Source organism: Pygoscelis adeliae, unplaced genomic scaffold, assembly GCF_000699105.1.
Source record: "Pygoscelis adeliae isolate BGI_AS28 unplaced genomic scaffold, ASM69910v1 Scaffold202, whole genome shotgun sequence".
NCBI classification, from domain to species: domain Eukaryota; kingdom Metazoa; phylum Chordata; class Aves; order Sphenisciformes; family Spheniscidae; genus Pygoscelis; species Pygoscelis adeliae.
Genome location: NW_008824544.1, coordinates 2,049,172 through 2,059,231, shown reverse-complemented (window position 1 = coordinate 2,059,231; position 10,060 = coordinate 2,049,172). Strand labels below are relative to the sequence as shown.

General features: G+C 42.1%; 1 protein-coding gene across 1 annotated transcript; it reads right to left on the bottom strand.

Moving 5' to 3' along the window:
* Nucleotides 1-1,181: 1,181 nt before the first annotated feature.
* ECHDC3 (enoyl CoA hydratase domain containing 3) lies at nt 1,182-9,977 on the bottom strand. The gene is made up of 5 exons (XM_009321770.1): nt 9,931-9,977; nt 8,654-8,691; nt 7,719-7,816; nt 3,252-3,452; nt 1,182-1,692 (listed from the first exon to the last, which is right to left on the bottom strand). The coding sequence occupies exons 1-5, from the start codon at nt 9,975-9,977 to the stop codon at nt 1,363-1,365; spliced, it is 714 nt and encodes a 237-aa protein (XP_009320045.1). The 3' UTR covers nt 1,182-1,362.
* Nucleotides 9,978-10,060: the final 83 nt, after the last annotated feature.

Sequence of the window (10,060 nt, the reverse complement as noted above, 5' to 3'; positions counted from 1 at the left end):
CTGACAGTGGATGCCCAGTTGAATACAAGCCAACAGTGCACTCTCACCACAAATAAGACAAAATGCATACTGAGCAATACTGATGGGCTGAAAGCGGCCAGCAGATGGAGGGAATATTTTGTTCTCCTCTGCTCAGCACTGGTGAGGCCATATTTAGAATACAGTCCAGTTTTGGCACAACCAGTACAAAAGGAATGTGGAGAAACCAGAATTGGTCCACAGGAGGGCTACCAAGCTGGTTACCTAGAGAACATGACCTACAAGGAGAGTGGAGGAAGCTGGACTTGTTCAGTCTGGCACAGAGGAGTCTAAGTGTTGTCTAACTGCAGCCTGCGACTGCTTGAAGAGAGTTACAAAGATAACGGAGCCTAAGTCTTCTCAATAATGTCAGATAATGTAACAAGGGGCAATGGCCAAAAAAATGCTGCTTCGAGGCTCAGACTGGACATTAGGAAAAAATATTTCACCAGGAGAGTTGCACAGCGCTGTAACAGACTACCCAGAGGAGCAGGTGAATCCTTATTGTTGGAGGTTGTCAAGACCGTAAATCCATGGCTGAGCTGCTCCAGTGTCAGTAAAAGTCCAGCTTTGCGCACAAGGATGGACTTTCCAACTAACACATCTAAAGATTCTGCGATAAACTGAAGACATACAGCCTTAAAATTACAGCTGGGTCAAAACACTGCCAGGTGAGAATCTCTGCTGAAGCCCACCGGGAGTGACTTTTGCAGTGTGCCCTTTGTGAAACTAAACACCCCCAAGCCATGCTCAGCCTCAATGGAGTCAGCAGCAAAATTCTCTAGAGCTGGGACAAATGCTTGAACTGATGGTGGAAAAACAGGATTTGCTGAGGGAGACAAACTAGTAATACATACAGTTCACAAGCAGATATATTCATGAGGAGCAATGGACTACTGTTAGAGGCTTTTGTCTGTAACATATAAACAGTAGTGGGAATCCATTATGGTATGTACTACCATCATCTCTGGAATGTTTTCAAGGCCTTTAATTCTCTATTGAAAACAATAAATGGAAATTCTCATCCAAAACTATGGGGACGGGTACTGAGCAGGGTGATCTGAGCTCCCTCCCAGTCCCTGTGATTCCCAAAGTAACCTGGGACATATTAAACTGATTTTTGCAGCAGAGTTCCTTCTAAAACCATAGATTAAATTAATTGCTGAAAAAACCCATTTGGTTTGATTTTTCTTAACATTTATTATATACTTAGAATAAATTTATTGTGTCTTTGGCATATGTAAGAAGAGCAATTTCATTTTCAGTAAGAACAAAAATATAGTTCCCAAAGGCAACTGCGTGAAGAATTATAAAGCACAGCTAAGGTTAGCTTAGAAACAAGATTCATTTCTTCTCACCCTGAGAGTGTGACCAGACAGGCTTACGTTTCTGAATAAAGGCTTCAATACCTTCCTGCCCATCTCTCAAAGTCAAATTGTCTACCATGACCTGAGTAGTCATTTTGTAAGCAGTATCAAGGTCCTGTGTCATCTGTCTGTAGAAGGTGGCTTTCCCCAACGCCAGGATGGATTTGCTGCTTTCGCATATCTTGTGAGAGATTTTCATGGTCTCTTCTTCCAGCCTGTCTTCTGGTACCACCTCGCTGACAAGCCCGTGCATTAATGCTTCTTGGGCAGAAAGAGGTTCACCCGTGAAAAGCATCTTTAACGCCACCTGAACAAGAAAAAATATTCTATTGTCAGTTCAGCTGCCTTATTGCTTTGGTTTGTTTGGGGAATTTCAGCTTCTTCCTTCGAGTCCAAGTTACTCTTTTGACAAATGTAAGATTTAAATCTTTTGGCCTCTTAAACTGCCAAGGAAGTGTTAAGAGGTTTCAGCAAAGAGAAGGACTGGGTCTAAAGCTGGTCTGTTTTCAAACCTGCCCACTGACTGCAGCTGTCCTGGGCTGACACCTCTGGGTTTCTTTTCAAAAAGCCCAGAATCTCTGGTGATTGCAGTAGGAATTAAGAGAGATGTGGATGGTCCACAATGTCAAATGACCGAACTCGGTATTTTAAGCTGGGCATATAATGATAAATAAAGACTTATGACGTCAAGGTGTAGTTTTTGAAAATACCTGCCTTAGTTTAAGTTTGGTCAGGGTGTTTTTAAATATGTCCTTCTTATAGCCGCATCTATTTCAGCCTCCTGCTGCTTCCAGCATCTTGTATTTGAGGTTTCAAATTAAAAAATCCCACAAACACTCAGTGACTATTCAATGTCATATATCAATAAGAATTTTTTTCCATGACTCCTGATGCAATTGACCACTGCCCTGAATCATAAGAGCTGATTATCCTCATTAGTACCTTTGCTCTGGTAGCTACAAACAATGGCAACGTTTCATTTGATAAAAGGTAAAATCAGTAATCCTGAGAACTGTAGGGAGTGTTCTTGCTACTTTGAAAAGTGGCACAGAGAAAAGTATATCCCACACATTTTAAAAAGGTAATCACAAACCCCAGAAATACTAATTCAGAAACAGTTATAACTGTACACTATAGCACACTTGGAAAAAAAACCCACAGACAGACTATATTTGAACAGGATGGCCTTACAGATGGGAAATTTACAGTTGAAGCTCTTATCCAGCAATTGGACTTGTGCAGTTAAGTCCTTGCATCTCAGCAGAGCCCTGCTGGGCTTGCAGAGTCTGTCCGCATGAATCCAACTGGATCAGAACTTAAAATTTCTTTTCTTGGTTACGGAAGCTTTACATATCGTACTATTGTTTATGCAGTGAGAGATGTGTAGTCACAATCAGTAGGAAATAAAGCAGGAAGAAAGTATAGGAGGGTTTTAGATGCTATTTAAAGCATCTTGATCTACACCCAGGCAGATCATGCTGGCAGTGAAATGTCAGTGCCTGGCAAGAACTGATACCTTGGTGGGACTGATATCCTGGACTTGCAGGGGTTTCCTCATCAGGGGAGAACATCATTGTCTAAAGCACAGAGCTGTCTGTTGGAAAGGAAAGGGATCGCTGAGCTGGTGTGCTGCTGGTATGAGTTCATGCTGGTTGGAATCGCATCAGTAGGAAGCTGCTTTCCCTAAACAGAGTTCATCCCTTTATTATTTTTCCCAGTCCAAGAAGTTATGAAGCTGTCTTTTGCAATGAAGTATTTTGAATGTTGTACTGCAGGAAAATAAAGTTTAGGCAATGGAACTAAAACTCCTAACACGGCACCCTACTTCTTGCAAAATTACAAAGACTATCTGGGAAGGAAGCCTACCTTTCTTGGAAGAGACCTGCCCAAGGCCACAGCTGGTGTGGAGCAAAACAGTCCGATGTTTACTCCAGGAGTAGCAAATTGAGATTTCTCACTCGCCACTGCAATGTCACAGCTTGCCACAAGCTGACAGCCTGCTGCTGTAGCCAAGCCATTTACTTTGGCAATCACTGGTACTGGAAGTTTCTGGATTAAAGTCATAACCTGCATGCACAAAAGAAAGTGGTCAGTTAGGCCCTGAAGTTTAAGCAATGGCTGTTCTAAAACTTGCAATTGCTTCACACACCTGATGTGTGCATTTTTCAGCTTTATCAGTTGGAGTTTAGTAAAAGAAGTAAGCTCTCTGTAAAACCTATTTTAATACACAAGACCACTGCTGTTCCAGTAGCTGCTCGGTTGTGTTTGTGTAGCATGAGTTGGTCCTGCTAACTCCAGACGAAATGGAGAACACAAGAATGAAAGGCAGAAACACTTGTTATCAGATCTGCGTGGAGCTTGGGTGCCTCTGCACTGCAGGTCTAGTGTTCCTGGCTGTGGGAAGATGTGTATCCGAGACACACCATCCCCACCTTCATCTGCCCCATAATGGAAAACTGACTTAATACAAGTCTCTGTCCCAAGAAATTAAACCAGCCTATTGCTGGTTTCTGCATGATCTTGAGCCTGGGTTGATCTCACCCAAACACAATCATTGGACGTTTTTCTAGGCTTACTCTGCATTCCAGGGAGAGACTTACCTGCCAGGAATCAATTTTTCCTGCTTGCATTAGACATAAGATGCGAAAACAACTCACTCTCTCATTCTCTATCTCTCTCTCTCACAGATAATTCTTGAAGGTTGGACATCCAACTTCAGACAGCTGAAGTTAAGAAAGATGAATTCGTCTTAACTTTTCTAACTCAGGTTCTCCTTCCATACAGTGGGAATCAACAAATTCACCTAATTTTAATGCCTGAAGATAGAAAATGCTAGTTAAATGATTACAGTCATTATCTGGATTAAAAAAAAATAAATCTCATATTAGCACAGTGTAGCAAGATAACAAATTTTCATTTGCTACTTCAATTTCTCCAGTAGATGAAGTCTAGCAAATTTTATGTTGCTTAGGTAAAATTACCTACATTCAGTTTTGAATTTGATCAGTCTTTCTCTCCATTCTTCCATCTTTGTTTAAAAATAATTTTTCAGTGAGATTCAGTGAGGATCTTGAGAAGCAGACAACAAAAGAGTGACAATATATGCATGTGTGCAGACAAACAACTACAGAAGCCTCTTGCGGTTATAAAAATTCAAAGTCAACTGCTTCTCCAAAAAAAAACCTCTGGTACTTACAGTTTTGTATTTGAAAAGCCCCTGGAGAAGTGATATTCTCAGCTCTCTCAAACTTGTATGGGGAGACTACTTAGTTCTCGGATACTGCATTATATAGTATTGCTAACATTGTCATATGCGTGGGGAAACAGAGGTATAGCAGCTGAGATGATCTGCTTAAGATTACCAGTCATAGACAGATGTAGAAGCCAAGATTCCTGAAAACCAGTCCAAAGCTCTGGACCCCCTAGTCCACAGTGCTGTAGGCATGTCATTTAGGGTAGGATCCATTCTACTTAACTTAAGTATTGAAATTTAGGAAGACAAGATCCCATTCTGGAAGCCCGCAAAAGTACCTTTCTCTCTCTATTGACCAAAAAAGCGCAGAAGTCAATTATTCTACCAGACAACTAAAATTTAGATATTAGTTAGGACCCTAAATAAAGCCTAAATTAATTTCTCTATTTCTGTTTGCTTGTAAAGTGCCATTATTATTTAACAGTAAGACCTTCTTCCTCCATGAGAATAATAGCGAGTTGTGATTTATGAGAAACTTAAATCCCTTTAGGATACTCAGGTAGAGAGTTTAAAGCACTTAACACTATGTCCTGGTTTCGGCAGGGATAGAGTTAATTTCCTTCCTAGTAGCTGGTACAGTGCTGTGTTTTGGATTTAGGGCCAGAACAAAGTTGATAACACACCGATGTTTTAGTTGTTGCTGAGCAGTGCTTACACTAGTCAAGGACTTTTCAGCTTCCCACGCTCTGCCAACTGGGAGGGCTGCAGGTGCATGGGGGGCTGGGAAGGGGGCGCAGCCAGGACAACTGACCCAAACTGGCCAAAGGGATATTCCATACCATGTGACGTCATGCTCAGCATATAAAGCCAGGGGAAGAAGAAGGAAGGGGGGGACGTTCGGAGTGACGGCGTTTGTCTTCCCAAGTCACCGTTACGTGTGATGGAGCCCTGCTTTCCCGGAGATGGCTGAACACCTGCCTGCCGATGGGAAGCAGTGAATGAATTCCTTGTTTTGCTTTGCTTGCGTGTGCGGCTTTTGCTTTACCCATTAAACTGTCTTTATCTCAACCCACGAGTTTTCTCACTTTTACCCTTCCAATTCTCTCCCCCATCCCACTGCGGGGGAGTGAGCGAGCGGCTGTGTGGGGCTTAGTTGCCGGCTGAGGTTAAACCACAACACACTACCATGAACATCAGAAAAGGGATCACTTCAAGTGTCATTTCATCTCTTATATTTAATTTCTTCCTGAACTAGCTTTGCCAATTTCACAGAAGCGTTTAGGTTGGCAGTGACCTCTTGAGATCATCGCGTCCAACCCCCCTACTCAAGCAGGCTTGGGTAGAGCAGGTTGTCCAGGACTGTGTCCAGTTGTGTTTTGAGTATCTCCCTACCTCCGAATTTCATGGTCTCAGGAATATTCATCCGAAACTGGTACACCATTTTTTATTTGTAATAATGCTCCCTTACTGAACTTACTATACAGTAGGGCACCATTCTCACAAAGAAAGCTAGGCTTGTTTTTAACTCTAAATGCTGACATTCTGTTATTTTTTTTGCTATTTCTCTGTATTAAAGTTAAGCTTGCTATACTACTCGTTAATCCTGAATATAGCCACAGTGCCAGACATACGTACAGGACAATTCAAATTCCTCTGGTCCTTAAAGTGAGACATTTACCAACTCTTGATTTCATGCTATATGCAGTAAGTTTCACTTTTTTTTCTGCCTGATCTTTCCTATTCTGTGACCCGGAAGCTGCATGGTTCGGTTTTCCACTGACAACATAACTGGTTGTTAATTCTGCCCTGCAACTTCAAAATTGATATTAAACTATTGGCTGCTAAACTATTGGACCTTGGCTCCTTTCTGATGAAGGGACTAACCTGTCGTTCAGTCGTATTTGTGCTTACCTCTTTGTGATCAGCATACCAAGATGAAATCCAGGCAAAGCTGCCAGGATGATTGCTTCATATGACACTGAAGGCCCTTCAGTGGTAACTTTCACACATGGCTTTTACAGCATTTGTTAAATATGGGCTTGACAATGTGTATAGAGATCATTATTACTGGAGCGACTACAACAAAATGTTTCACATTACTTTCTGTGGTCACACTGAGTGGGATTAGGGATCAAATTCTAGTGCCGTTACAATCAAAGGGGTTTTTGCCATTCTCTCCAAAGGCTCCGGGATTCACTTTAACTTCCCGACCCCTAGGTCTGTGCCTTTGTAACAAGAACTTGTATGGTCTGCTGACTGGGCAACCACCGAGTCAGAGATGTATTCAGATCTTACTTTCACATTGTCTACTTGATCACAGAATCATAGAATCATTAAGGTGGGAAAAGACCTCTAAGATCATCAAGTCCAACCGTCAACCCAACACCACCATGCCCACTAAACCATGTCCCTAAGCGCCTCATCTACACGTCTTTTAAACACCTCCAGGGATGGGGACTCAACCACTTCCCTGGGCAGCCTGGTCCAATCTTTAACCACTCTTTCAGTAAAGAAATTTTTCCTCACGTCCAATCTAAACCTCCCCTGGCACAACTTGAGGCCATTTCCTCTCATTCTATCGCTTGTTACTTGGGAGGAGAGACCGACCCCCACCTCGCTACAGCCTCCTTTCAGGTAGTTGTAGAGAGCGATGAGGTCTCCCCTCAGCCTCCTTTTCTCCAGGCTAAACAACCCCAGTTCCCTCAGCCGCTCCTCATAAGACTTGTTCTCCAATGTTGATGTTTAAGCTGGTCTTGAGTTATTAGCTAGGTGCTGGGAAAGGACATTTGATCACAAGTGATTTGAAGGTGGTTATCCCTAGATTTCTAGGAAAGACATTGCCCAAATACTCAGCTGCGAGGAACACTGGCTAAACTAAGGAACACGCCATGACAGTTCCCATTGTAGGTGACATGCACGTTGGCATTCTAGCCCTTTTATTTGCATGTAGAGAAATCCAGGGAAAACACAATCTCACCAGGATCAGGTATTAAAATGGCAGAGCAGCAAAAAGCAAGGAATCTGGAGCAACAGTCTGTGCTTTGGCTAGCAGATGAGCAATGCTGTCCCTCCTTAAATCAGTATCATTGCTTGCTTTTAATACCAGGCAAAAGGGGTGGCACTTAAGAAGAACTGCTTACCTCTGCACATACTTCAAACACTTGGGAATGATGCTTCACATCGTCTTCACTTGACAGTTCCTTTAAATCATGGCCGGAACAAAATACAGGTCCTTCAGCTGCGAAGAATTTGAGGAAAAGTCAGTCTGAAGAAACCAGGGCTGGCGGCATATCAATGCCCCTGCTAAAGTTATGTCAATGAGATGTCAATGGTCAAAAAGGAGCTTGAGGAGGGAGTTTTACACACAGTTCTGAAACACTGCCTTCTGGGTTTTGTAACAACTTTAAATTGCCACAATGCAACATTTAACCACAGCAACACCCATAAACATTTTTAAAGGCCTAGTTTTACTTCCATTTCACGTTAACTCAATTAAAAATAAGGCACTTCACACCTCTGAGCCCACTTTCTTGTAAGGATACTGTACTAGACAGCTCCTTGGTACAATGTAAACTAGTCAGCTGGAGCGAGGATGGAGCGCTCTGCTCTCAGACCACCAGATATAGTTACTCCCTACTGACTGAACCCATCACTAATGATTAACTTTTACTAAATAAGCGTCAAGATTTGTGTGTCATGGCATTCAAGGCCACAATAGAACAAAAAAAGAAAAAGCGGTCGTTCTGCTAGGGGAGAATCAGAAGGGTTGTTGGGGAATCTTTTCCTCCACTGCTAAAACTGTCACCTAGAGAATCCCAAAAAGCATGTCCAGGGTTTGGGCAGCAAAAGAGCAGGTGTCTGTGGACCTCAGTTTTGGATTTGCGTGCCTCCAGTGGCAGCTAAGATCAAAACAACCTTTATGGGTACACTATCTTTACAACAGTGTTCCTTTGTCGTGAGGATATCTGCCATAAGAATAAACCAATCTGATGCTTTTGAATCCTTCAGAACTTCTCGGGTATTTGTATGGATGTGACATTTCCAGCTACAACTATGCAGACACAACCTTACCTACGCATCTGTTTCTTACGGACCAGATTATTGTGGCACAGTCTATCCAGAAATAACCACAGAATTAACATCAGTCAGCTCACGGGATCAGCAAGACATATCTGGAAATTAATCGCATCTGCATTTGTGCCTCATTGAAGAAGAATCCACTGCAAAGTCTGTGTTAAAGACTCAAGGCGTTCCCTGAGAAGTCTCTTATTTTATTGAGATTTCTTCTTTTGCATTCCATTCAGCAAGGGAATTGGAAATCAATAGGAACATGGAATTTCTTTTTAAACTAAAACAGAAAACCAAATGAAGTCGTGCTCACAAACTCCCAGACTACTGTACTCCCAAGGAAGAACCCAAAGTTTTTCACAAAATTTGTAACTGCCGTTTGAAATGTTGAATATATATATTTAAACTCACCCCTGTGAAGTTAGCTTACTTCCTCGCTCATGTCTGTGTGCACAAACACAGTGTTTTCCTCTACGTACAGGAAACAGCAGCATCCTAAATTAATAAACCTGTTTCTCCAAGATGTTTGGAAGCGGGGCAGGGGAAGATTATCTTAAAATAGCAGGGGAAAAAAAAGATGGCTTAAGAACAGCTCAAGTTTCATTATCTTTAAGAACTCTCCAGGTTAATACCTAAATGGAAGAAAACTGTAATAGGCCCCGAGAGATAATGTTTTACATTTGCAGGTTACGGGTGACTGCAGTATCGGTATTATGGTCTCTCCTTCACTGGAGAGTTTTAAAACCAGTTTTGACAAACCAGTGGCAAAGATAACAAGACTGATCCTGGCTTAGGGCAGGGGAACAGAGCACACGATTTGAAGAAACCTTGCGAGCCCTGTTTACTACGATCTATACCTGCCACCGACAGCAACAAAATTCATACCAGCTCAGCCTGTTCCTGCATGAAAACCAGTATCTGAGAATGTTATTTCTTTAGTCTGATAACCATCAGAACCTGGCTTTTGTTCTGTTTAAAGTATTCTTTACATACAGTTTTTAAACCAGTTATTTCATCTACTGAGTGTGTTTACAAAAGGAAAAAGCTCATCGACATTGTAAACACACTGCATAACCTGACTGAAATACTGACATTTTGAAACGTGTTTCTACAGTGTTTCTTCTTAGACATGTTAAGTATCAACAAAAATATAACAAAATCCAAGTCAATTGTTAATGCTGTGTTCAAGAATGAGGAATTAAGTACATGAGAGTGGAAATGGGGATGGGTATGAAAGAACAGCATGAGAGCAGGGTCTGAAGGGTGAAGGCACACGTGGGGTACCTGGCACGTTCCTGGCCAGCTGTACGGAAGACAACACACAGGTCCATTCCCGTACCATTTTCCATAATTCTGTGAGAGATTTTGGTTTCCACTCCGTGTTATCCCGTTTTTTCTCCTTCCCTCACCCCCC

Excerpts from the sequence above, each read along its gene's own strand:
- ECHDC3 (XM_009321770.1), bottom strand. The coding sequence starts at position 9,977 with ATGGACCTGTGTGTTGTCTTCCGTACAGCTGGCCAGGAACGTGCCAG. Across the intron at positions 8,692-9,930 it reads GCTGGCCAGGAACGTGCCAG|ACTGTGCCACAATAATCTGG; the intron begins GTACCCCACGTG and ends ATTTCTGGATAG. Across the intron at positions 7,817-8,653 it reads GGTCCGTAAGAAACAGATGC|CTGAAGGACCTGTATTTTGT; the intron begins GTAGGTAAGGTT and ends AATTCTTCGCAG.